Genomic DNA, 27,882 nt, shown 5'->3' with positions numbered 1-27,882 from the left:
GTAGAGGTGGAGAGAGGCAGAGAGAGAGAGAGAGAGAGAGAGAGAGAGAGAGAGAGAGAGAGAGAGAGAGAGAGGCTGGCCATGAGCATATGGAGAGAGGGGGGGTAAGGGGCAGGATGACAGAGCAGGAGCAGGAAGGCAAGAGCAAGGGAGAAAGCAGGGGTGAGCATCCCTTTTATAGTGAGTCAGGCACACCTGGCTGTTGCCAGGTAACTTTGGGGTTAACAGAATGTTAACATGCCTTGCAGGATTTTCAGGCAGATTGAAGGAGCGAATGTTTGTAAAGTCCTTACGGCAGTGCTAGCACAATGTAAGTATCCTGTAAGCATTGGCTGTTGTTAGTGCTGGGATGTGTGAAGTGAGGCCCCGCTGAGTCTGAACTCAGTGTATTTTTTTTCTTTCCGTTTTTAGCTTTTGAGTCAGGGTTTTCCTATGTAGCTCAGGTTGTCCTGGAAATCACTTTGTAGACCAGGCTGGCCTCAAACTTACAGAAATCTGCCTGCCTCTGCCTCCCGAATGCTGGGATTAAAGGTGTGTGTACTTGGCTAAGTTTATTCATGCACATTACAGGAAACCATCGAACTCTATGATTCTTATTTTTTGGCGAGATGAGTAGCTTCTTACAGGAGCCAAAACCAATTTAAGAGAGTCTTAGACTGTCTCTAAGAATACTCGACATTCTGTAAACCCTAGATATACTATGGTGGCCTCAGAAAACCTCTCATAAGTCTTTTCCACAGAAAACCCAGGCTGCAGGATGCCATGTGCTTCTTGTAAAACAACATAAGGAATAAATAAAACCTAATTTGTAAAGTTTCATCTCCATGAGTGACAGCACAAAAACTGGTTTGGAGTCATAGGATAATCTTCATTACTGCAAACATTATAAATTTTTCTAATTTTTTACTCAATGTATATTAACAAGTATGTTATAAGTCATGATGTCTTAGCACAGTAATATGAGTAACTAAGACAGGACTCTAGACATGTTCTAAGAATTGAAATAGTGTGATGTAGTACCAGAGGGCTGATCACCAGACCGGAAGGCTGAAGCAGCTCTGAAGCAGCTCTGAAGCAGAGTTAGCACACGGCTTGACCTGTCAAGATGATAAATGCAGTATGCTTCTTGAGAGTGAAGGACCCTAGTTCTTACTGAAATGTAAGAGCTATTAAGAGGTTTGGTCTGGTAGACAGTAGGTAGGTTATGGAGTTCCTGTGAAGGACCCTAAGGGCTTTCGCCAGCTTTACAATCACTGCCTCAGGTCAAGATTAGGCCAAGTACCAGCTTTCTGCCTCCTGTCAAGGCTAAGCCAAGTTCCTTCTCCACCCACAGTTCTTAGGAAGAGCAGGGACATTCTTGAAAAACTGCAGAATTTACTGATAGTCACCTGACCCTGTAGTCCCAGATAAGTTTGAACGCATGTCATGTGCTTGCTAGCCAATAGATTCAAAGGTCAATATGCTTAGTTTAAACTGTAGCCTTGCTGATGTAACCTGTATTCCAAAAAAGAATAAAAACTGCTTGTTATAGTCATTTGGGCTAGTCACTCACCACAAGGGGCTGATTGAAGGTCGACCCCAATGTGCTGGAAAATAAACCTCTTGCGTTTGCATCGAACTCCGTTCTTGTGTCTCACTTGGGTGTGTGTGTGTGTGTGTGTGTGTGTGTGTGTGTGTGTGTGTCTTGGTAGTTAAGATTCACTTGAGCCTTACAATGGCAATGTCTTTTCTTACTAGTATGCTCAGGTTGACCATAACAAAATACCATTATTTGTGTGACTTAACCACAGAAATCAATTCTCTTACAGTTCTGGCAATCAGGGTATTAGTTGTTTTCGGGTGACAACTCTTGTTAGCTCACAGCTGCTGCCTTCTGTGTCCCTACTGGAAGTGGCAGATGGGAGAATTCTGCTCTTTTTCTGAGGCTGAAGTCCTTTAGGATTTTGTCTCCATGTTTACTTTCTCTCATTTGCCTAGTTATCTTCTGAAGACCTTATGTCCAAATAATGTCACATTGGGAGTTAGGGCTTGTCTAGTAGCTCCTTTTTAATTGCCAGGAAACTGAAATTGAACCACAACCAAGGCAACTTATAGAAGAAAGGCTTTGGGGGACTCATAGTTCCAGAGGTTTACAGCCCATCACCAACCATAATGGTGAGGGGCATAGCAACAGGCATGGGAATGGAATGGGCTTTTGAAACTGAAAAGCCTACTCCCAGAGTGACACACCTCCTCCAACAAGGCCACATCTTCTAATCCTTCCTAAATATTTTACCAACTTGAGACCAATGGGGGCCATTCTCATTCAAACCACCACACGGCTTTAATACATGAATTTGGGTATGGGGTGACATAATTTGTCCATAGCACTTTTCTTGGTGTATCTGATCCCATTACAGATGGTTGTGAGTCACCATGTAGTTTCTGGGAATTGAACTCAGGACCTCTGGAAGAGCAGTCCGTGCTCTTACCTGCTGAACCACCTCTCCAGCTCCTGGTCTGGATGTTGAGGTGGGATGACACATGCCTTTAATCCAAATCTTGAGGCATAGTAGCCATGCTCATAAAGATCTATAATGAAAGGAATTAAAGAAAAGCTTTGTAGTAGTTTGGTCTGAGGCTGCTTGTTTTCTAATGCTAAATAGTGGCTCTCAAGATGCGGTTGCCCCTGACAAGCAGATTCTCATGTATACCAAGTGATGTTATATAAACCTGGCTCCCCATTTTAACTGGTCAATAAAAGGCTAGAGCCTGTGACTGGGCAGTAGAGGGAGAAAGGTGGGACTTGGGGATCGAGTGAGGGGGTTACAAGTAGAGAGAGAAGGAGGAGGAGGAAGAGGAAAAGGAGGAGGGCATGGAGGTGGAGGAGGCCGCCATGAGAGAAGAGGAACCATGAGCACATGGCCAGGAAAAACAGCAGGTAACACATGACATCATGGCTGGGAAATACGTTAGAACAGCTCCAAACCTGCCCAGTCTAGGCTAATGGCATGTGAATAAAATACCTGGTTTGTGTGTCTTTTATATGGGCTAGCTAGAATGCATAATTCATTTTACAATGCTTACATCCAGGCTTGTTGGTACAAGCCTTTAATCCCAGCATTTAGAGACATGCTGATCTCTGAGTTCTGAGTTCAAGGCCAGCCTGGTTTACAAAGCAAGTTTCAGAACTGCCAAGCTTAGGCAGTGAAGGAAACCAATGAAAACAGAAAGCTAGTGAAGATATAATTGAATAAGGAGATCATGTTTCAGCCCCAGCAAGAAGCGGAACTTGGCAGCCTTGGCCATGTGGTTCTGGATTTAGAATAAGGATAGAATTTTCCTCTTTGACTAAAGAAAGTTACTGAGGCCACCTCTGAATGTGTCAGGGCTGTCCCTGCATGGTGGCCCAGAAAGGCCATTGTGTGAGGTGGCCAAGGTTGTACTTTGTACTAGCAGCCGGACTTGGTAATGTGTAAGAGTCATCCAGCTTGGTACTGGTTTTGAAGGCATGAAGGGGTCATGGAGAGCAGCTGAGACTTGGCACTGTGAGAGGCCAAGAGAGGCCATTGGTGAAGGTACAGCCTCAGTGTCAGTACAAGGTCTAGGACTGAAGGGGTCATGCAGAGAAGTTGAGGCTCGGCACCATGAAAAGAGCCTACGAGCGGCTATTGGTGAAAGTGCAGCCCAGTTGCAGCAGAAGGCCCCATTGTTTTGGAGATTCCAATACCACCAAGATGACCACCAAGAACAGCAGCGGCAGATGCTGTGTTCCAGAATCTGTGAAGGTGAAGCCTGGATTGCCTTGGAGACTCAAAGAGGTTAGAGATGCCAGAGCTATGGGATACCTGCCAAGAAGAGCTGCTAACAGGGAGTGGAATCGTTCAAGAGAAAGAAGTGTGTTGCAGCCAACAATCTGAAAGGAGTTGGAGATCTGAGGAGCGCTTTGACATCAAATATGGAGATGCAGAGTTTTCAGTCTTGTTTTGGTCCAGTATTTCCTCACTGTGCTCCCTTCGCTACATTTTTGAGTGGTAATGTACACCTTGTGCTTTGGTATGTTCGAAGTATGTGATCTACTTTTTGATATGATTTTATAGGGGATTATAGTTAAGAGGTTGCATGAATCGCAGAAAAGACTTTGAACATTTGGACTTTTAAACGTTGTTGAGACTGTAATGGACTATGAGGACTTTTGAAGTTGGACTAAGTGTTCATTATGTTCTGGCTACAAGCCCATGGGGCCAGGGAGTGGAATGTGGTTTGAATAGGGTTGGTCTCCATAGACTCAAGTGTTTGAATGCTTGGCCCATACAGGAGTGGCACTATTAGGAGACGTGTGACCTTGTTAGAGGAAGTTTGTCATTGTGCAGGTAGGGCTTTCAGGTCTTCTCCTGGCTGCCTTTGGATCAAGATGTAGAACTCTCAGCTCCTCCTGCAGCACCTTGTCTGCCTGATGCCACCATGCTTCCTACCGTGAAGATAATGGACTGAATCTCTGAACCTGTAAGTCAGCCTCGATTAAATGTCGTCTTTTATAAGAGTTGCCTTGGTTATGGTGTCTGTTCACAGCACTAAAACCCTAAGACAACATCTTATAGCCTGCTGCCCTCAGGAAAGTCAATCTTTTAAACCCAGCTTCCTCCTCTATGAAGAGCACGGAGTAAAGCTTGGTGCCTGAAGTTGTTGAGGATTAAATGAGAATTGCACAGAAATTAACACAGTGTAAAAAATATTCAATAAGTAATACCTTAAAATAAGATGGGTTGAGAAAATATCTTTAAATAAGTACTAATATATCCATTCAGAGGAGCAACACCAAATACTCAGGGTTGTGGTAGAAATTTGTTGAAAAATGATGTCAGTCATTTCACTGGGTTCAAAAGTTGGATATGACAAAAATATCTCATTCAGGAAACAGAGGCTGGCAAGTTTAGGTTATTCCAGCCAATCACTGGGGTGTGTTTTACTTCATTCAAAACTGTAATGTCACAAACTCTGTTATTCATGATTGTCTGTTCAAGAAGGTGGCTGTTTTGCAGTGAGATGCTGGGGGAAAAGCAGGTGTGCACAGTGGGGGAAAAAGTATAATTTGTAGAACTTGGAGTTCTGAATCAGTGTATCTGGAAAATAGCTAGTGAGTGATGGTGCAAAATAATCCTATTTATAAAGAAATAAAATTGTTTTTTTTTTTTTTTTTTTTTTTACAAAAAGAGGGTTAGATCTAAATGGACAGGGAGGTGGTAAAAAGTACTGATTGCACAAAGCTAATTACATCACCAGAAGTAATGTATAACCAAGGGCACTGTAATTACTATCAGCTTATATGTTGAGAAAAGTTTGATTTCAAAGTGGTCATGGTCTATGACTTTAATCCCAGCACTTGGGAGGCAGAGGCAGAGGCAGAGGCAGGGGTCAGCCTGGTGTATGTGGTACATTTTAGCCCAGGCAAGACTTGTCTCAAACAAAACAGCAAATAGAAAAAGTGTGATTTCAAAGTTTTTCTAGGTGTTTACAACCTTGCTTCTACTAGATAAGAGATTTTCTGCATAGGGTTCTCCTATGTCCCTTGTCTCAAGAAGAAGGAAAATATGTCTGAGTTTCTTAAGGGGTTTGGAGGGTATTTCTAATGCCTAAGAGAAAAACTGAGTGTATACACTTTTATGAATTGTACCCAGAAAGATCTACAAGGACAGAACTGCTAGCTACTATAAAATTCTGAAGTTGTAAGGCTGCCTAGAGCTGTGCAGAGTGCAGAGTTGACAAACACATGGCTGCTTGCCCTCCATCCCAGGTAAGAGCTTGTAATCAGCAGATTGCTCTGAGAGGTAGCTCATACTGTCGACTCCACTTAGAAACTGACTTTGACGCAAGGTCAAGTGGGATGCTAAATTGCATAGACAACGAGTATCTGAGGATAACTTTGGATTAAATTACACAAATCAGCTTCCTCTTCTCTGGGGCTCTGGCGTCATGTTAAGCCATACATTTCCTGTCTGTCCTTCACCTCCATTCCTCTGTGCTCTTTCCTCTTTCCACCCAAGTAGGCTCTTCTGAATTCAGGGAATAATCATTCGTCTATTTATTCAGTCATAACTGTCTGTGCCAAGTAGGCGCTAGAGAAATAAATATGGATCTGAATATCTGCATACGAGCATCTGACACTGTAGTCAGAGAAACAGAAGTGGAAACAGTCACACTATTTGATAGCCCTCTTAAGAGGTCTGTGAATAAGCCAAGATGCTTTGGGAAAGTGGAAGTCTCCTGAAGACAACAATTCTTGGCTTGAGTGTCAAACAGAAGTGACGTTTGCACAATGAGAGTTGCATGTGCAGTGACAATCTGTCTAGACTTCGTGGGGGGTAGGGAAACTGGAGGTGGGGCTGTAATAGCAATAAAGTGAGGACATAAAGTCCCAACTAAAACATTTTTACAACAGACTTGCATTTCAGAACTCTATGGGATTTTAGCAGTTATGTAAATTAATCTCATTCTTTTACAAGAGAAAGAAACTGAGACTTAGGGCAGCTAACTTGTTTAGGACAGAAGCAAAGGTAATGGCCAATTACCTAGCATCCACTCATAAAGCCAGCCCCCAAAGCCTAGAAACTGGCCCTCGCGGGGTTCAATACACGAGTCACTGCATAGAGTTTAGAACTCCGTGTCTACTCTTTATGGTAAGGATGTATGTGTTATAGATTTATGTACATGCTGTACCAGAGCAGACACGCTAGGCAAGTACTATACCACTAAGCAACACCTCCAGCCTCACATTTGACAATGTTTTTTATATAACTCATGTTAGACTTAAAAAACTGTTTACAGGAGATTATACTGGGGTTTGAAAGCTGCTCAAATTACCATGAATTTGGTGACATATAACAACACAAGTGTTCTGGAGGCCAAACCCTGAAGACTGGTTCCTCAGAGTTCTTGTCAAGTTTTCAGGAATAGTGGTTCTTTCTAGAAGCTGCCAGAAGTTTCATTGGCTGTGGCTGTATCACTCCAATCTCTGTGTGGTTGTACTTTTCCCTTGGCCTATTTCTCTTCTTCTTTCTTACAATGATTCTTGTGATTACCTTTACAGCCCACTTGGGCATTTCAACCTAATTTATCTAACATAAGATCTTTAATCACTGCATTAAAACTTTTTTTCTAGATAAGGTAACATTCACAGATTCCAGGAGTCAGGAATTAAGTGTCTTGGGTTATTGGTGGTGATGGGGGTTATTCAGTTTACTACAAAGAATCATTTCCCAGTCTCTGAATTGGAAGCATGAGAAGATATGTACTAATGCTTGTCTGGTGACATGGAAACACAAGGTGGAGAAGAGTCAAGACAAGAACTATCCCTTGAAAATGGCTGTTTATGGAGAAACAGTTATGCCTGAAAAGTTTGGTCTAGTCTGATCTTGGCAGGGAGGAAAGCTATAGTCTAGTCTCTATGTGCTCACCTTCAACAATACTTTAAGAAGTTATTACTGGGTGTGTGCATGCCCTGTGTACGGGCACGTGTGCCAGTGTGTTCGTGGAGAACTGTGTCGTTGGCTCTTGCCTTACTGAGTTCCAGGGATTGAAGTATGTCGGCAGGCTTGTGTGGCACGCACCTTCGCCTCCTGAGTCTTTTTGCCATCCCTCCACACCACTGAACTGTGCATTTCAGGTGATGAGGATCGAGAATTCTCATGTGCTTTTTTTTTTTTTTTTACAATAAAAAGAAGCAGCAGAAGCCTTTCTATGAGTGTTGAAACTGTTCTTTAAAAAAGCTCGAAACAAATGGAAATCATGTGGGCTTTTGCCAAGAGTTGCTGACTAATGGTCCAAAACAGCACAAGTATCCACTGTTATCAGCACCCTGCCCTCCTTTATCAATCCCTCCCATTGTCTTAGACTAACAGAACGTTACAGCTACAGCAGAGGCTTAGGACCAAGAGCACTTGGGAGGTAGAAGGGAGATTTTCTCATGTCAAAGATAGTTAATTTTTAAAAAGTGATTCTAGGGGTTGGGGATTTAGCTCAGTGGTAGAGCGCTTGCCTAGCAAGCGCAAGGCCCTGGCAAGGCCCTGGGTTCAGTCCCCAGCTCTGGAAAAAAAAAAGTGTTTCTAAGTGCCTTCCTGTCATCTCTTTTACATATTTTAAACAATATTTCTATTAATTCTTTGAGAATTTCATACAACATATTTTAAATGTATTCACTTCTCCCATTCTGCAACTCCTTCCCAATCCTTCCCACTCAATTTTGAGATTTCTTTTTTCCCCTTGCATATATTTTTTACTAGTTAGGAAATCTTTGAGTTGGTAGCTCCGTAAATACTGATGTAATATTACAGTCTTCTAGAAATAGTTCTTGGGCTGGAGAGCTGGCTCAGTGGTTAAGGGCACTGACTGTTCTTCCAGAGGTCCTGAGTTCAATTCCCAGCAACCACATGGTGGCTCACAACCATCTGTAATGAGATCTGATGCCCTCTTCTGGTGTGTCTGAAGACAGCTACAGTGTACTCATATACATTAAATAAATCTTAAAAAAAAAAAGAAATAGTTCTCTAGTGTTGCACTTCAGAAAAAAAATTACATTGGCCATTAGCTACTTTTAGGGACTTGTATAATTTTATTTCTCACCTTTATGATATGAACATTAAGAATCAGCAACTCAGAAAGCAGAGTTAGCCTTATGTTCTCAGTGCCCCACCTCCTAAGAGAGACATAAATAGGAAAGGCAAGTCAGACTGGCTCAGGTCAGCAGGTCAGAGTCTAAAATTAAACCACAAGTGAAACGCTTAGGGTGCAATGTTCATTTTGTTCCAAGTGAAGGGGAGCAACCTGGAGAGGTTTTGCCTTGCGTGATAGAATTTGTGGTACTGATTTGCTTCTTTTGGTTGGTCTAGGAAAAACAACTAATTCTTACATAACTCTAAAACTTCTGTAGTGTTTGATGGGTTAGGAAAACAAAAATTATGTTCTTTTCGGACACACACACTGAACTTGCTACATAAAACACCAGCTAAGGAGACACCCTCTGAGAACTCCTGTCTCCACCAAGCTAAGGGTCACTCCACTTTCATTTTCTGACTCATAGACTCATATGAGTACTTAGGCATCCACTCTGTGAAATGGTGACATGTCAAAAGAAAGGTTTTGCTTTTGTTTGATTTTATTTTTTGAGAAAAACATGCTAGGATTGTATAAACTAAACCCTTGTTTTTTGGAACACTGGTACAGTCTATGCTGGTCTGTGCTAGACTAACAAGCCATAGATATAAATTGTTCCTCCAAGCATAATTCTTGATAAATGTAATTCACTTAAACTTTCCCCTTTTAACCCTTAAAAGGACCTTCAAACCCTTTCCAAATGGGACACATTGTAGATTTACTGCCATTGGTGCTCTTGAGTTGCAATTCTAAGATGCTCAAATAAACCCTTTTTTTAAACTTAAAAGCTTACCTCTCTCTTTGGATAGAATATACATAAAAAACATTAGGTGAATATACTAGTTGGTTCTTCCTTAACAGGAAATGTAATATGGGAGGCTCGGTAGTGTATTAGTAAACTCAGAAAAACAAGCAAACAAGTGAATAAACATTTATCCCATCCATTCCCCCCACCCAGCTGTAAGATTTTCTGGTCTGATCATGAAACTTGGAGTATGGTCTAACAGGAGGGAACTGTTGTTTTCTTAGGCATTGAAGGGACACTGGCCAGCTCAGGTGTGACAAACATGGCCAGTCTTTCCCTTCTCTCCCACTCTCCCCAGCCCCTCCCTTAAACAAAACAAAAAATGGTTAGATAGCTTTCCTTAAGCTAGCCACCAAGGTCTGTTTCCTTATTTGGCCACTTCCTCTTCCTGAGGTCATCTTCCAAGGTTCAGCTATCAAAGTACTGAAGTCAGTCAAAAGCCCCCTTTAAGCTCACTTAACATACTCAATTAAAATTAACTCATCTTAACACTGGGTTCCCTATTTTACCCTTACCTTCTAAACCTCCTCCCTTTGCCTATGGGCCACTTATCTTCTATCTCCGGTCTTTGTCTCTTATTCCTGCCCTGTGTCCCTCTGGGGCAAATACATCCTGTAGGCTGAAAGCTTGGTCTTGGGGGTGGTCTTGAGACAATCCTGTTGTCTTCTTACAAGTATGAAAATGCTATTGCGGTTGTGAAACCCAGCATATTTCTTCTTAGAAGGGCCAGCTAAATGATTTAAGTATTATCGTGCCTGAAATTTATTCAAAGGGCATGAAAATGCAGACCCATTTTTTGTGTATATGAAATGTGTTCACAGTGACTGATGAATAAAGGCAAGAAATGACAGGCGAGGATGCTCAGAGGTGCACCGAAGCAGCAACTGCAGTCTGTCCTTTGGGTTTGAGTGTGTAGTGCTGTCCCCTGCCCTTTTTAAATTTGACGATGCATTCCAAGAATTATTCAGCGGCACCCAAGCGCAAAAGAGCTGTTAAGCATACTAAACTTAAAACCAGCAAAAGGAAAAAAGTTACAACTGCAAGCTACCCTGAGGAAATAAAGTATGCAGTGACACAGTGTTCCTCAGTATTATATAGCTATAGTCACTCTCTAAATATATATTATAGTTTGGTTTGCATATTCTTATCATATCTGTATTAATGCCTGGGTTTTCTTCTTTTTTTTTCTTTTCGCCAAATCTCAGTTCTGGTCTATGACTATATCCCACCTTCAGAGTACTTTTCTTTTTAAATTGTCAACCCATCTACTTACCATCAAATTTTATATGACTTTGCAAGTTATTTCTTGGAGTAATTTTAACCAGTTAAGAATTTCAGAATTGCAATTTTGTGTTTTCATCTTATCCAGAGATTTCAAAAAGCCAGACATTTAGAACATTATATGCCAAAGGCTGAGGTAATTTTAAATGTAACTGAGTACACAAGGTAGTGGAGCCATGTATACTCAGTACTTACTGTGGATATCTATAATTAGTGCCTTAGAGAGGTCTTAGTCAGATTGTCAGTGCTGTTCTACAAAGTGGGCCCTGACAGGCACATTGGTTAACCAGATTCTTCTGGTTTAGCAACTATCTCTGGTGTCCAGGAATGAGCTCACGTGATTTGGAAGAATCGGAGCCAATATGGTCAGAGGGTTGTGCAGTATCAGTTCTGTTCGCTGCGCGGACTTTACCAAGATGGCCTCGAGGCCTCTGCGCCTCCGTCCGCGGGGACAGCCATCTTGGTAAAGGCCAGGCAGCGGGTGGCGCGGGAAATGACCCGGCTGCAGCCTAGGACCGCACAGTCAGAGACGACCGCCGCCACCAAAAATGGGGAGGCGGCGCGCGCTAACCCGCTGCGTGCAACTGTTAGTGTCCTCGGCGGAGCTGGGGCGGCGGGGACGAGGGCGGCGGAACGCGGGCGTAGGGCGTGGCGGCAACGGTAGCAGCTCCCAGGCCCGCCGGACCGCAGGGCCGAGGCCCTCCGGTGAGGAGACGCAGCGCAGCGTGCGTCCGCCCGCCTTCCGCTCAAGGTGAGCCCGCCCCTCGCCCCGCCCCTGCGAGCTGGCTCCGCCCCTCGAGCCTCCTCTCCCTCCGGAATCCTCGCTCAATCCCGCCCTCTAACCAGCTCCGCCCCCGCCTTCCAGCCCCGCCCCCGACACGGCCCCCGCCCACCCGCGCAGCGCACCGCCTCCCGGGAAGCCTGAACGCCTGCGGGAGAGCCTCCGTGCTGTTATCCTGGATCCTCGCGGGAGGCGGTTCGCCGTCCGTGGTTCTCCTTCTCAGGTTTGCTCCTTCGTCCCGGTATCGGCGTGGAGCAGCCTTTCTGGGGCTGTTTGGACACCTCGTTGAAGTGCAGCGGGTTTCGAGTAGGTTTCTTGCACCCAAGCCCTGCCTCCTCCTGGAGATGCACTTGTGAGTGGCAGGCTGCTTTTGAATTATCGCACCTCTGGAGTTGCGGAGCTTGCATCTCTGTATTCGCTTACGTGAAGAGCCACCGTGTTTTTAGGCGCCTAGAGGGAAGTAGCTGTATTTGGGATTTACGATCCTACCGTTTCTGCACATTCCCGGGTTACAGCTCCACGATAGGAATACAAGTGTATCTTCATTTGGTTTTATGTAAATGAATGGGGTCCACGACTTACTCAGAGCAACTTATTTCGGTCTCAATTGTAGTATTTATGCTCTGAAAAAATCCATCCCCAAAGCATTATTGCCTTTTTTTTCTTAAAGTAAGAGTAACTTATTTAACCACAGAATGAGCAAAAGCACGAGGTAGGATTAGAGAAGGATGGCGGAGACTTTTCTTTCTTTTTCTTTTTTCTTTTTTTGTACTGTGCTTGCTCGGCTTGATCGGCTGTTATTGATGGCGGTTCCGATGGACTCCCCTTCCCAAGAAGCGCGGTATGAACCTGGTTGTTGGGCTTTTGAGTTCAAGGTCTCCAGTGGACTTGGATGATGTGTCCTAACACTCATTCGGACCCAGAAAACATTAGGGGAATGAGAAAAGTCAGCAACCTTGAAAAAGTCTAGGATTCTTGCTTTGCACCCTTACTGTAGGCTGCTTTATATGTTTTTACGCTGTGACTTGCATGTGTGTTTTTGGCTTAGTATGAAGTCGGAAAGTCACTCTTGCGACACACTTCTCTGAAAATTAAGAAATAATTTTTATCTTTATTAACAGATGGAGGTGTCACAGTTCTGTTTTGTCACATTGGATAGAAGTTAGTGGTAATGACATGATTTAGAAAGGAGTTACATAATCTTTAAAAGGATGATTACCTGTATCTTACAACAGTCTGTAAATTTTTTTTTAAAATAGTTTGATTTTTGTTGTAAGGAAATGTTAGCTCTATTAGAGGTTTACGGCAAATATGTGTGTTTAAAGTCAGAATCTAAGAGGAATCGAGGTTTTAAAATGGGTGTAAGTCAATTGGAAATACAGCTGTAATTTCAAAGATTTTATTTGGCTAACATTTTTGCAGACCTCCTGGCTTCATGAATTTTATAGCAAGTGTCCAGGAGATAAAAATCCTTAGTGTGTTTATCATACTTCCATTTCTACCCATGATTCCAAATTGGATCAGACAGAATCTACATTCCAAAACTGATTTTTAAAGTGTGTTCAGTGCGACTGTTTGAGGACATTTTAACATAAGCATTCCGTCATAAGGTCTGGATTGTCTTATTTGATAAGGTTTTGGTTATGCTTTTATTTGGTGAGTCACTCCTACCTATTTGTGTGAAAGAAGTCTTGTATTTCTTTAGCTATTTATATAGAAAGCCAAGGGGATTTTTGTGAAAATTTAGTTTATATTTTGACTTTAATTTTGTTTTCTGTATGCAGGACTGTTCGTGCTCACGCCCGTGTGTGTGTGTGTGTGTGTGTGTGTGTGTGTGTGTGTGTGCGTGTGCGTGTTCGCGCGAGTGTGCGTGTGCCTGTGTGTGTTTCAGTGGTGTATAGCTGTAGCTCTTTTGGGTTTTCCCATTTTCTTTCAATGTGAATGGGAGTGTGGCTATATGGAATACGAGGTCTAGGTAGGTTCTATAGATTAAGATAAACATGAGTGGAAGTGTTTGAACTGAAGCACTCACTATTAGGGAGATGAACTGTGCACATTTCTCAAAGACCATTTTCATCCTGTGAAGGCGTGTATAAAATTGACATGAAAATCAGTTCCAGTGATTTCCACTGCAAGGTTCAAGCAATCATTCTCTCTAACTCCTCCATTCCTGAACAATTTTACTGCTTTACTTGACCTGTCTTTTGAATTTAGTAACCATTTATTCTGTATTTATTTTATTTCTAAGACTTTTTTTTTTTTTTTTTCGGAGCTGGGGACCGAACCCAGGGCCTTGTGCTTGCTAGGCAAGCGCTCTACCACTGAGCTAAATCCCCAACCCCCTGTATTTATTTTATGAATCGACTTTTACAACAGATTATGTACGTCCCAGGAACAGTCACACTCAGTCTACTGCCAACTAACCTTAAATGATGTATTAAAACCTAGGCATTTTTCAAGGTACTTTTGTGTGTTTATTTTTTGTTGATCTTGTAGATATAAAACACATGACTTTATTAATACTATTCCATGGATTAAATACCGGATTTAAAGAACCTGGGAGATTTTAACCATTGGGTACTTTGACCAATAACTCTGATTCATGTTAAACGGATGAAGCCAAGATTGCAGTGTAGGCTGCCAGTGGAATATAGGTTGCACCTTTAACCTGGATAAGAAGTTGGGAGTAGTCATTATTGTTGGCTGTGGATGCAGGGGACTGGATTCAAAAGCCTGACTGAAAAACAGTTCTTAATATTGAATGTGGGAGCGCATGCTCACAGTCCCAGCATGTAGGTGACAGGATAGGGAATGTGAGTAGGAGGCTGGTCTGGCTACATAGAAAGTTCCAGGCCAATTTGGGATATCTAGCAAAACTGTCTGAGAAAAAGAAGAGGAGAAAGGAAGAATGGCTTCTGCCTGACACGTTGGAACAACCTCATCAGAGCAGGTCTATAGCTGGAACCTTCCCATATTAAAGGGACATTAACATCCTGGTCAGATAAAAAAATGTCTGAGGAATTGGAGTGACTTTGTAACCCTCCGCAGTTAGAAGGATGAAGTTATGACATCAGCAGTCCTTCAGACTGCTCGCTTGTTTGTTTTGCTATCAGACCCTTGACTGCAGCTATTAGAGGACCATGGTAATTTGTTTCGGAGGTTATTTTCTGTGTTTGAAGCCCCTTGCTCAATCAACAAAGATACTTGTTCCCGTTTTTAGTGTGTACTTTTAGCTTGCTTAGAGAGCTCGCTGAAAAGCTAAGCTTCCCCTCGTCTATGGTAGTTAAAGTAACTGATAGACGATTCAAGAGTTTCTGGTCTTTTCTTCTTCTTCTTCTTCTTCTTCTTCTTCTTCTTCTTCTTCTTCTTCTTCTTCTTCTTCTTCTTCTTCTTCTTCTTCTTCTTCCTCCTCCTCCTCCTCCTCCTCCTCCTCCTCCTCCCCCCCTTCTTCTTTTTTTTTAATTTAAACTAAACAAAGTCTTGAACTTGAGATAGAGCATGTCGTTTCTCTTCCCTGAGCGGACCGTGCTCTCTCTGTGCCCTGCTAAGGATTTTGAGGTGAGATGTGATCTTAATTATCCCAGGATAATTAAGGGGAGCGCATGGCTAATAGACAGTCTAGACTCCTCCAGCCAGATGCAGACCCTGGGAACATCATATAACTCTGTGGCCTGACTCGCTTTGCCTGTAAGGAGGTCACGCATGTGTTGACTTTTGTCCTGGGATAGATATTCTGCTTCTCTCAGGGAAGCTTAGCTTACTATGAGCTCTCAGAACTGTGCTCTTACCTTTGCAGAGGCGTTGCCCTTCTGATACTGCTGAGGGGCTGTTGATTCCCCAGCGCCGGCTTGGCGTCCATGTGAACGCTGGTCTATGTGGGGTTAATGCTGGTGCACGTACATGGTGCACCCTTCCAGGGAAGAATTCTGACCTGATAAACTTCCGATGTTCTCAGCACATCCTCTTGGCTAAGCATTAGCCTGGTTGTCCACAGCTTTGTAATTTGTTTTTGCAGGGCCGTTCGGATACTTTCAAGTCATATTTTCAGTCAGCGTTTTGCCTTTAGTATTACTGCCGTACTTCTGTAAGTTTTGTTGGCTACAAGAATGCATTTTGTGTTCCTGACGAGTAGGCCTTGGCAGTCGAAGGAGCAGGAATCCCCAGGATGTAGGCCTGGAAATGGGAATATTGGGAAGTTCCCCAAAACTGTACATACGGGTCCCCTGTCTATCTGGAGATGTCTTTTTCTAGAAGGATAAAATGCAGGCTGAATTTACACCTCCTTTTCAAAGAAAGGAAAGTATGTTCAAGGCACCATGTATACATTTTCATTTCATATACCTGAGATAGAGTCATTTTTAAAAAAATATTTTATTTATTTATTATATGTATATATGTATGCATGTATGTGAGTGCACTGTAGCTGTCTTCACACACACCAGAAGAGGGCATCAGATCCCATTAGAGATGGTTGTGAGTCACCATGTGGTTTCTGGGAATTGAACTCAGGACCTCTGGAAGAGCAGTCAGTGCTCTTAACCTCCGAACCATCTCTTCAGGCCCTGAAATAGAATTTTATTATTAATTTGATAATTAATCTTATTGATTATCTGTTGACATTTTTGCGTGTAATTTCAAGTTAGAACAATTAAGTAATTCAAGCAGAGCAATTTGAAAACCATGCGAGATTAAAGGAGTAATTTTTTTCAAGGAACTAGTGCTTACGGAGCGCCTACTAATAGCTTCTTATTTAGAAAAGAAAAAAAAAACCCACATTGTTGAAAGTAAAATAAGGTGGGGCCGTGGTGGCGCATGCCTTTAGTCCGAGCACTTGGGAGGCAGAGGCAGGTAGATCTCTGAGTTTGTGGCCAGGCAAGTTCTAGGACAGCCAGGACTACACAGACACCTGTCTCAAAAAAAAAAAAAAAAAAAAAAAAGCTAACCTGTCTCTGTGTCAGTGCTAGTAGTTTTAATTTTTGAACTGTGGATTGTACTTGCCTGTTAAAGGTAACTCATTGGAGTTTTCCTTGTAGGTTGGGCTTGATTAGTGGAACCCATGGGTTGGGTCCTGAGACTCAACTGTTACTTTTTGACTTCATGCAAGCCCTACCTTTTCTTGTTCTTTTAGCAGCTCTCATAACTTTCCTCTTACGACGGCTGTATTGGACGGGACTGGTATTGGGACAGTTTGGAGCATTGGTTAACTATGTTTCTTCTACATGTGGAAAAAGTACAGGGTGTGGGCTCCACATGGCTTCCTGCAGCGAGATGCAAGAGGAATCTGGACACTGATTTCCTTTTCCTTAGGAAGTCGACCCGGAGCACTGCATGTGACTTATGGCTATATCAGATCGATCAAAGTCTGACCAGCGTGGCCATCCCTTGCTGGAAGGCTGGCATTATACCCTAAGCCAGTCAAGGAGGGCTGGATTTCATGGTGGATCTCTTTATCTCTTACAGTTGTAGACTCCACCCTCCTAGCCATCATACCTTCTCCAGGCAGTGGGGGTGCCGTTTGTAGGCTTGAGTCTCTTTGCCCTTTACTTCTGCTTCTCTTTTTATTTGGTTTCCAGCCGCTGTTCTAATTAAGCCCTGGGCTTCATTTGTTCATTCCACAAGTATTTGTTCAACACTTAGCGCTCGTGCGTTGACTGCTAGGTATTGTCGTATGACAGATTGTATTTTTCCCCCTGGGCTTGGCTCCCTGGGAGCCGAGCCAAAGTAGAGACTCAAGTGAATAGAATATAAGTCTGTGACTTATCAACTTTATAAGTGGCAAGATAGTCTTCACTGTCCAGTACTGCAAACAGTCTATCTCAGGATTATGGCACTGATTGGCAGAAGAGAAGACTCATGCCAACCTAGCCTAAATTCTAGAATATCAGAGAGACCCTTGGGACCTTCCCAAATGCCCGAAGCCCTTTGTGCTGATGATTGATGACTTGAAGTACAGAGGTGGTTCTCAGCCTTGACCCCTGAACACTGCATCAGCACCAGCCGTGGGTCTCCCCTTCAGAGGTTTCGCTCAGCAGCCTCAGGCGCGGTGTAAAATCTTCCCTCTTAGTTCTGTTGTGCGCTCAGCATGGGGGCAGGCGTGAGGCTGTGTCCCCAGCTGGACAAGAACTGCTGAGAAGGCTCATCAGTCACAGGCTAGAGATCAGATCAGAGCAGCTTGGCTTGACGGTTGAGAGGAGCTGGGACTAGTGAGATAAGTGATCTTTGAAGAGGCCAGACACTGAGATGCTGTAGGGATGTGATTTATCTGGAGCTGGCCTTGCTTGCCTTGCTGTCCCCTTGTGGGCCTTCTAGCTGGGGCTCCGAACCCTACTGGAAGTGCTGGGTCCATGGTGGGTATTGGAGGTTTGCAGCCTTTGCTGAAGGAACCGAAAGGATTGGGTAGAGAGAATTATTACTATTTTCAAAACCAAGGGACTCTCCGGGCTTCTGAGAGCTTCCATGTGAACCCAGAAGGATCTGGAATTGGTAAGAATCTTGGATATGGTGGCCTTCTTTTGAAGGCTTGTGTGAATTCTGAGAACATCAAGACCTCTCTGTTAATCAGAAATAAAAGCGAGGACTCATTCCTGAGTCAATTCCATTTCCTTTTATTTATTCCATTATCTTTAGTTCACATATATCAGAGTGTTAGAGTGTAATAAAAATGTCAGTTTGTAGTTATTGAAGGTTTCCTCTGTGCCGGATACTGGACTGAGAGTTGTAAAACCAAAGCATAGAAAGAAATATCGGTGGCAAAGTTTGGAAGCATTTGTTTTTAAATATTTGTGAAATGTTTGTGATTTTTTTTTCCTGACAGTCAAGTTTAGTATATTTTAATTATGTTTTTAAAAATGCTTTTATAATTTACTACGTGCTTCCTGTTCATTAAGAGAGTACACTGAGTTGAACTTGAGCGTCTCAGACCTCCTTTGAACCCCCAGGCTTTATTAGTTGACCTGAAACTGCCTCCACATCTTCCTCCGATTGTTGGTCTGCGTTGAAGAGGCTGGGGATGGGTGAGCCCAAGGTCTGACCTCAGTAGTGCCTGGGCCTGTTTTCCTTGTACAAATCTCTACTGTTTATTGTGGTTTCTTCTTGCACCTCTTTCTTTTGAAGGATGTGACACCATGGGATCTTGAGCAGGATAGTAAGCCGGCCATTGTGCTGTCTCATTTCTGATTCAGGGCTCCAGCCGCTGGGAGTGATTGCTATGCTTTATATCCTACCTCCCGTGTCCAGCACATGTCAAGTCCCTTGTTGGCCATACATTCAGGAGGTTCCGAGTCTTTCTAGCGTCACGTGACCATCACTGTGAGCTACTTATACTTTCCATGTGAGGATTCCTCACGGCTCTGTGAGCTTGGGTCACTGGTCTCAGAAATGCTTTATTCTAAAGTCTATCATTTTCATCCTCAAAGTTGACCTTTGAGCACGATCTGGAACAAGCTAGCATCGGTATGGCTGCTGGGGTTGGAGCCCCCACCCTGACCCTATTCTCCCTTCCCCTGTACCTGGAAAAAACTCAAACAGTGTAACATGACTTGACAGGTATTGTAGCCGTCACTCTCTACTTAGATCTTAGTGTCTGTGTCCCATTTGTCATACAGTCTCTATACAGTCTCTTCAGAGATACCGTCTCATGCCCTGAAAGACCACTGGCCTATGTTTAACCCTGTAACACCACACTTCCAAGAACTGTTCTCAGATAAAAGTACTCTGTGAGGCTCTTTCAGTCAGCTCAGGGAAAGTGGCTGGACAGAGAGCTTCCTTCCAGGGTTTGGAATGGGAGGGGCTGGCTAGGGCAAGCCCAGTTAGAGGAGTCAGGTGCTAGTAGCAAAGTTAGGTGACTTTCTGAAGGCTGCAGATTTCAGTACTACCAAAATGGGAGCACTCACCAAAGTTAGAGCACTCACCAATGGGAGCACTCACCAAAGTTGGAGCAGTCACAAAAGTGGCAGCACTCACCAAAGTGGAAGCACTCCTCAAAGTGGCAGCACTTACCAAAGTGGAAGCACTCACCAAAGTGGGAGCACTCCCCAGAGTGGCAGCACTCACCAAAGTGGAAGCACTCCCCAAAGTGGCAGCACTCACCAAAGTGGAAGCACTCACCAAAGTGGGAGCACTCACCAGAGTGGCAGCACTCACCAGAGTGGGAGCACTCACCAAAGTGGGAGCACTCACCAAAGTGGAAGCACTCACCAAAGTGGAAGCATTCACCAGAGTGGGAGCACTCACTAAAGTGGGAGCACTCCCCAAAGTGGGAGCACTCACCAAAGTGGGAGCACTCCCCAAAGTGGAAGCACTCACCAAAGTGGCAGCACTCCCCAAAGTGGCAGCACTCACCAAAGTGGAAACACTCACCAAAGTGGGAGCACTCCCCAAAGTGGCAGCACTCACCAGAGTGGGAGCACTCACCAGAGTGGGAGCACTCACCAGAGTGGGAGCACTCACCAGAGTGGGAGCACTCACCCAAGTTGGAGAACTCACCAAAGTGGGAACACTCAGCAATGGGAGCATTCACCAATGGGAGAACTCACCAAAGTTGGAACACTCAGCAAAGTGGAACTGAGCTGCTCACTGCTCTCTTTTTTCCCCACAGGAGTTACAGTGACACTGGGTCTCCATTTCTTTTTGTCATGGGATGCATTTGCACAGAAAGTTTTCTTTTAGTGTAGTTATGACGGAGTCAGCACAGGAAAAAGGATAGCCACATTTTGGAACCACAGTTTTGTTAAAGTGTTGGCTTAAGGAACAGTGAAGGAAACTTTGAGGTCATTAGGGTATGTTAAGCTTGGTTTCAAGTTCCACCTAGTGTCTTCCCTGAATCATCACCAACCTCTTTAGTCATGTAATTCTGTATAGCATTTAGACATCATTACTACCAGGAACAAATCTACATTTTGTGGCTAGTTTTATTTAAAGTATTAAAGAAGGGGTAAATAGGTAAATAGGGCTTCATTTCAGGAAACATTTTTTTGCCTGTTTTCTAAATTTGTCATAACATCATCCTGAATTAGCCGCGTGTGTTCAGTTAAGTGGTATTTTACACGCTGTTTTTGTGTGTATGAGTGTCTTGCCTCCATGAACATAGGTGAACTACATTCATGCCTCATGCTCAAGGAGGTCAGAAGAGGGTGTGGGAGCCCATGGTGCTGGCGTTAAGGATGGTTGTGAACCACTCTCTGGGTGTGGGTGCCACACCTGAGTCCTCTGTAAGAGCAGCAAGTGCCCCTAGCTCTCGGGGGTTACATTAAAGGAGAAACTTGTAGAGGAGTCGTCTAGAGTGTCTGTATAGTCTAGTGACTTGTAGTTGCCCATGAGGTGACTTTTAATTCAATATGCTGAAGTAGTCTTATAGTTAAGAGTATTTAAAGCCTTTGGCAGTGTGCAGTCAGGACACCCGTTGTCAGGGCACCTGCTTTCCGAGACTCCTTTTGCAAAGAAAACGTGTTCTCAAGTTTGTATTTTAAAGAGTTAAATAATGTTTTGCATTTATTCCTCTCAGAATTTACTCTTAAATCTAACATACTTTCGTTTAACATTCCATCGTCAAGTAATTTGTGTTCAAGTAATTTTTTTGTCAATAATTAGAATTTTATGAGACAAATTTGAGTTTTTTAAAATACAAGCAAACACTATGATATTAATAAGGTGTAAGGAGACAAATATTGTCATTTTTTACATAAAATTATCAAGGAAGGAATAGAAGAATTTCAGCAATGTAGGTTTTTAAATTTATCTTACTACATTTTGAGATTGTCTTTCATCTAAGAAGCATCTTGATCTTGCTTGCATCTTAAATTTTTTCACTCTTTTACTAAATATAGATTAACTGTGGGTCTGCATTCCGTCCCACGGTTGGCTGCAGCGGCTGGGGAGGTGAAACACAGGGAACTTGCTGGTCCTTATCCCAAAGCTGCCGCTGGGCTGCTGGGAAACGCCGAGACGCTGCTCAGGGGATGGGAAAACGCAGGCCGAGGTGTAGGCAGCAGAAGCTGATGTGCCCTGACTCCTGGGCATCCGGTCACCATTAGAAAACCGCACAGAGAAGTCTGGAACGAAGTGTCGGGGTCCACAGACCCGTGAGGAGGCCGGGACCGTTGGGGGCCCGCAGGCTGAGGACAGCGTCTAGCCCTCCAGTGGGGAGCTCGCGTTTAGCTCATCTATGATTGTGCTTAGTTTAGCTGGAAGCCAGAGTCCTTCTGCGCGAGACTTCCGTTATGGCGCCATGGTCAAAGAAAGGCCTGCTCCATGCTCCCTATGGCGGCTCCTGATGAAAGACAGTCCTCAGTTCCAAACTGTTTACTGGCTGTGGAAAACAGATGTGTACCAACTTCTCAGGTGGAACAGAGAACGTATTAAATACATTTTGCAGAAGGGAATGTCCGGGAATGGGAGCCTATTGGCTAAGGGCTCAGGGCCTCTGGTTACCTCAACAGCATGGAGAACACTGTTCTGACCCTACGGGACCACAGGTCATGTTTCCTTATGTGACACGTGTTCCAGGCCAGGAGTCCGGCAGGAAGCAGGGAGCTGCTTACCGTCTCAGGTGTGTACCCCAGAGTTTCCAGGGATTCACACCGGCTCTACCTTACTAAGTTTGTTTCCTGGCAAGGTCTACTGTCCCACAGATAACAATCCGTGTTTGGCACTTCAGAGTATTAACCCATGGTGTTATTACTCATTTTAGTACTGCAAAGAGAACCCCATGTTTAAAACAAGGAGCCCAGGTTCTTGTCTCTTACTAAGTTACTACTTGGCAGAAGTATAGATGCATGATATACATTATATATATATAATATATATATTATATATATCATATATAAACATATTCAAATATCTATTTAATATTTATTATAAATTATATATTAATCTTGTTGCTTCTAATATATATTAAATAATAAACAAGATAATATATGTATTACTTATGCAGTAAAATATCTATCATTATATAATTATTTAATTCACTAATGACCTTCACACAGAACATTCTCCTTTTGTTATACGGCCTAGTTCCCAGGCTTGGGCATATTTGCCCTCACAGCACCGTTTTCCATGTCTGTAGGTGTCCCTCGTGGCGTCTTACAGAATTTCAGGGTGGGTAGAATTCATTTGACTCTCCCGAAGTCCTTCTTAGACCTTTCGGGGAACTGGGACGCTGTTATTTTTAACCTGTGCTACCTAGCATTGTGGTGACAGGAGCCTTCTCTTCCAATAAAGATAAGGTGAACAGATATAAGACTTTGCTCAGTCCGACAGCTGAATATATAATCCCGGGTATCGTCCAGATGGAACACCAGTGCGACTCTTGTGTGCCAGCCACTCGGCATTTATAAAATGTTTGTCGTAGGAATTCTAATCTGCTGCGTCCTGATTTATGCGAAGGTTGAAGCCCCAAACATACGTGGTGCTGTTGTGATTTTTTTTTTCCCTCTCACTTTTCAAATGGTAAAGCGGTACATTGAATTCCAAGGAGCTGGCCGGTCTTCAGTTCAAATGCATGGAACAATTCTGACATGGAGGAGTCTTGTGTTTAGAACGGGTTTATTTACCCATTTTGTACTTGGATGGTCTGTTTTCACCCAGTGTCGTGGTTCAGGCCTCCCTCTGGTTAGAGGGCCTGAGTCCTTCAGCCGTTAAAGAAACAGTTAATATTCAGCATACTTGGTGGTCACAGTATGGAGCTGTCGTCTTTTTTTTTTTTTTGTAACAGATTTGTGTTTGAAAAGCTCAGGGGTGGAACTCTTCAGTACACAGAGCTCATCTCGAGTGTTCATGTCGTTTCCTCCCCTGTTGCCCTCTGTGAGACTGTTGCTATAGACACGAAGAGCGACCGGAAGGCAGCAGTTGGTGAGTGAGAGGCCCCCTCCTGTGACTCAGCTCTCAGGCCGGCTCTGTGTGTCTCCATGACGTTAGGCCCATCCACTGAATGGCCTTTCAGGCATTGCCTCCGAAACCTTTCCAGGTTGTCCCAGTTCGGTTCTCCTCACGTTTCCCCTCCTGCTCATTCTCTCACAGAGATTGGATGCATTTGGTGTCATCATCAGCGTCACATGACATCATGGAAGTACCAGAGAACTCTGACTACTAGTTTTCATGCACACACAGCCCCCTCCTCCCCCGCCTCCCAATCGAACAGATGCTAGGAAGTCATGTAAAATTCCTGAGGAGGCATTTGGTGGCCTTGAGGTGGGAATTGACACATCTGAGAATCAGGGTGAGGGCTGCTGTCTGGGGGCAGGGGAGTGTGAGCAGTGTCGGAAGCCTAAGCCTTTCTGAACCACTCGGCTGCTGACTTTTGCAGGAGAAACCCTTGGGGCTTCTCTCTTGCATGAGATTTGCTTATGGCAGACCAACTCTGAAGAGTGTGTGTGTGTGTGTGTGTGTGTGTGTGTGTGTGTGTGTGTGTGTGTGTTCATGGGAGGTGTAAAGCGAGGATGGTCATTTGGTGTGCAGACTTTTTCTATAGGTGGCTCAGGAGTAAGTGAGGCAGGGGTGGGAAAAGGAGCAGGCCCCAGGGAAACCACCCTGCAGACAGACAGACGTCACTCTGTCCCCTCACTGCCACTCTGAGCTCCCAAGTAGCAGCTCGAATCCCACAATTATCCATTTCCGTCAGGTGCATTGGCTTTGGTACTTGGAGTCTTGCTTCCCTGTGACGTCAGACCCGATTTCCCATCCAGCAGGTCAGGCGTCTGCCTTGCCTGGGGTGCCACCAGGTCTGACCGCTTCCACCTGACTACTTCATCCATAAAGTTTCCAGCCATCCAAATGCTTTCTCATCTCTTCAGTGTCTTCATTGATCCTCGGATTTACTCTAATGATTGTTTTTCTCATCACCGTTGTCTCATTCTCTATTGATTGGAGTATCTGCTTGTGAGGACTTCAATTAAAAACGGGAGATGATGATACCTAACTTCAGGGCTTTCCTGAGAACCTTAATTTAAATGAAACGGAAGAACCTGTAGCTGGGCGCTTTGCTGTTGCTGGGTAGTCCGGTCTTCTCTTTCTATTCAGTAATTCATCTCCTTGGTGCTAGGGTTGGTTTTTGTTTGTTTTTGTTTGAGACAGTCTCTGGCTGTCCAGGAATTCGTTCTGTAGGCTAGGCTGGCTTTGCACCTGCAGAGATCTACTTGTTTCTGCCTCTTGAGTGCTGGGATTCAAGTTGGCATCACCACACCCAGCCCCCTGGTTCAGGTTTCTAGACCTTTTAACGGAGGCACCTCACCCAGAACGCTTTAAGCTTTAGAACATACGGAGTTTAGACGTTCGGTCAGGTAACCAGGTTAGAGAGAAAAGGACTAGCATTAGGTGTGTACACTTAACGTCCATTATATCATCTAGTCCTTTGAAAGCTCCCCAGGGCAGGTAGGTATTTACAGATGTGAAGCCTGGGAGCCCCTCTCCCAGCTGCCAGCCACTCCCCCAGAGAGCAGTGGCTGACAACAGTGGTGTTTGGGTTTTTGTTAGCTCTGGTTTCTTTTCTCCAGCGGCTATTCTCCAGATGGCTGAGTATTTACCCTCATATTAGAGAAAGAAGCCGGGGAGTGTGTACATGTTCCTCCGAGGTTTGTGTTCTTTCTCCTTCTTTCTCGGACACCATTGTATTTCATCACCCCATAGCCAGGAAAATAACACTTGGGTTTCTGTTATTTGTTTCTCGTTTTAAATAAGGTTATACAGTGTGTAATTATCTATGTGTTGATTCTAAACCAATTAGAAAGCAAGTGTTTGTTTGCTTATATAATCAATAGGAAGGAAATGAAGTTCTACATAGCGGGTAACTTTGTATGTTTAATGTATTATTTTCCAGTTCTGAGTGTCTTTGGTCCTGCGTGATCACGATCAACGGTTTTAGTGTTTTGACTGTGGGTAAGGTAGTACCCGTCAGTGGTAGCAGATTAGGCTGAGTCTCCAGTGACTTCATTGGCTTAGGCTGTTCAGTCTTCTCAGCAACCTCGGGAGTCAATGATATCTTTATCTTTATTTTATAGATGGGAAAATCAAGGTGAAGAAAAGGAGGGACATTTACTCACAGCCAGGAAGGAGACTTTAGTGTCTTGGCATTTTTAAGTCAAAATTACTTAGAATTTATGTCGTTGCTAGGTGAGTTGATGTGCCGGGTGACCTCATCTGCATTCTCTAGGGGACTGGGTTGCAGGTTGTTGTTGTGAGTATAAAGTGACCACGCTTAGCAGGGTGTATGCAAGTCACTTGAGTCACTGAGGCATCTTTAAGAAACCAAGCTGGTTTTACTTTATTGTTAACAGTGGTAGTTATGCAAATATGGATATGGAAAAGTGCCCAGGTTGCTTCTTGGCTTTGTTTTTCTGTGACATGGGCCTGAGGGAAACAATTTAAAAAGAGCGAGTACTTGTTGTGAATCACGAGGTGTTGGTCCATGGTAGAGGGTTCCACACGCCTGTGGGGAGGCTGACACCATGGCCAGAGGGTATGTTGGAGCAGAGGAGGCTAGGGAGAGGTTGGAGCATGCTCCCCTTCCCAGGGTACATTCCTTCTTACTCACTTTGTCCCAGCAGGCCCCAGCTTTCATAGTGCACAATGGTCAGCTCCCAATGGTCAGTTGAGATTTTGGACCCATCCAAGGATCACGTCATTGATGAAGGCAAGAGTCCCATAATCCAGTCACTTCACAAAAGTTCCACTCCTGAAAACAGCTCTGTTGGGAACCCAGCCTTTATTTAACACATGAGCCTCTTTTGGGGGGCTGGGGAGTGCTTTCTATCCAGATCATAATAGTACTTTTGTTTAACTCTGTAGAATGTCACTGAAACAGACAAGTTTATGTCTAAACGCTGGCCAGGGAAATGATGTTGTTGTAGGTTACAACAGTGAAGGGGCTTTTGAAAGGCTCGGCTAGTATGTTGATAAGGCAAACATCCTTAATTTCTAGTAAGCAGCGATACTGGAACTTAAAATTCTATTTTGCAGCAAGAAAATTTGAATCAGTACAAACATAATGAATACTCTTATGGTTGGGGAAATGCTATTGGCTGAGAATGGCACTGTCTGATACGCTTTGATGCCTTTTGGTTAAGCTCGGTAATGTCCCCTTTCTCTTTCCCTTTTTCCTTTTCGAAGCTTCTCACGGAAAGACATGGATGAAAATGAGAACAGCCAGTCTCCAGCGCCAAGCCATCAGTATCCAAAAGAAACACTGAGGAAGCGTCAGAATTCAGTGCAGAATTCAGGAGGAAGCGAGTCTTCCAGGCTCTCCAGGAAAAGCTTCAAGCTGGACTACAGACTGGAGGAGGACGTAACCAAATCAAAGAAAGGAAAAGACGGGAGATTTGTGAACCCATGGCCAACGTGGAAGAACATCTCTATCCCAAGCGTGCTCAGATGGCTGATAATGGAGAAGAATCACAGCGGTGTCCCGAGTTCCAAAGAGGTAGGCAGCGTGTAGCGGGTTTGGAGTGTACACAGATGCGACTTGGTTTCTCTGGGAGGTGAGCCCCTCTAGCGATTTGTGCTGTTCTGTATGAGGAGGCACAATGGCAAGTTTCGAAGAGACAAATGGGTCCTGTGACCACATCCTCCGGGTCCTGTGCAATAGCACAGGACATGTGTAAACGATCTTTCCAGTCTACAGCCAAAGGCTGGGGTAAAGCGCTTTAGAAACAGAGGGGCGCGTTGGTCAGCCCTGACTGGCAGTGTTGGGGCCGGCTTCAGGTGTATGCGTGGTGGTCCTAGAAAACTATTTTGCGGAGGTTTTCCGGGTAAGATTATTGCGTCCACATTACGAACATGAGAAAATGCATGGTGTAGTCCAGAAAGTAGCAGTTTGGATGGACCTTGCAAAGTAAGCCGTGACCTAGAGTGTGCCTTTAATCCTCGGGCTTGGCCGCTACTGCTACAAAGGAGGTCTTTTGAGGTTCTCGCAGAGCTGTGAAGGTCGACTATGTCTATCAGCTTTCAACTACAGTTGCTAATGTGTCCCCTGTAGCATAGGTGTGCTTGACAGGGGTGGACGAGTGGGTGACAGTTCCTGTTACAGGGGCATCTTATTTCCCTTTCAAATCTTTCTTAGTTTCCCCCTGTGCTTCCTGTCATCTTTCTTTAAGTGCCATCCCGCCCAGTCTTTGGGGAGCTGGGGGCATTTCTGATGGCTTTGGTCTACAGTGGGAAGAGGTAAGGGGACTCTGCTGGTGGAGGTGGATTCTGGTCTTAGATCTACTTGGTAAATGTTGCCTTTCTTTAAAGGATGTAGGATTGAAAACCTTATACCCCACCTGGAGTGGTGGCTCACACCTTCAGCACTCAGGAGGCAGAGGCAGGTGGATCTATGAATTCAAGGCCAGCCTGGTCTACAGAGTGAGTTTTGAGACAGCCAGGGCCACACAGAAAGACTCAAGAAATGGGGGCTAGA

The 27,882-nt window shown here is 44.1% G+C and overlaps 1 protein-coding gene across 6 annotated transcripts in view; it reads left to right on the top strand.

The window, feature by feature from the left end:
- Window positions 1-4,448: 4,448 nt before the first annotated feature.
- Window positions 4,449-27,882, top strand: part of Napepld (N-acyl phosphatidylethanolamine phospholipase D) — a 48,326-nt gene continuing 24,892 nt past the window's right edge. Inside the window, exons 1-3 of one of the 6 annotated variants that reach the window (XM_032907081.1) lie at window positions 4,449-4,485; window positions 5,658-5,773; window positions 26,595-26,904. In XM_032907081.1, the coding sequence (XP_032762972.1) occupies window positions 26,611-26,904 (294 nt within the window). In that variant the 5' untranslated portion in view covers window positions 4,449-4,485; window positions 5,658-5,773; window positions 26,595-26,610. Of the gene's footprint in view, window positions 4,486-5,657; window positions 5,774-11,626; window positions 11,848-26,594; window positions 26,905-27,882 lie in introns of those variants that run through there. The other 5 variants (XM_032907082.1, XM_032907086.1, XM_032907084.1 and 2 more) reach the window with 5 other exon arrangements.

Source organism: Rattus rattus, chromosome 6 (assembly GCF_011064425.1).
Source record: "Rattus rattus isolate New Zealand chromosome 6, Rrattus_CSIRO_v1, whole genome shotgun sequence".
Classification (NCBI taxonomy): Eukaryota; Metazoa; Chordata; class Mammalia; order Rodentia; family Muridae; genus Rattus; species Rattus rattus.
This window is presented reverse-complemented; position numbering and strand designations above follow the sequence as displayed.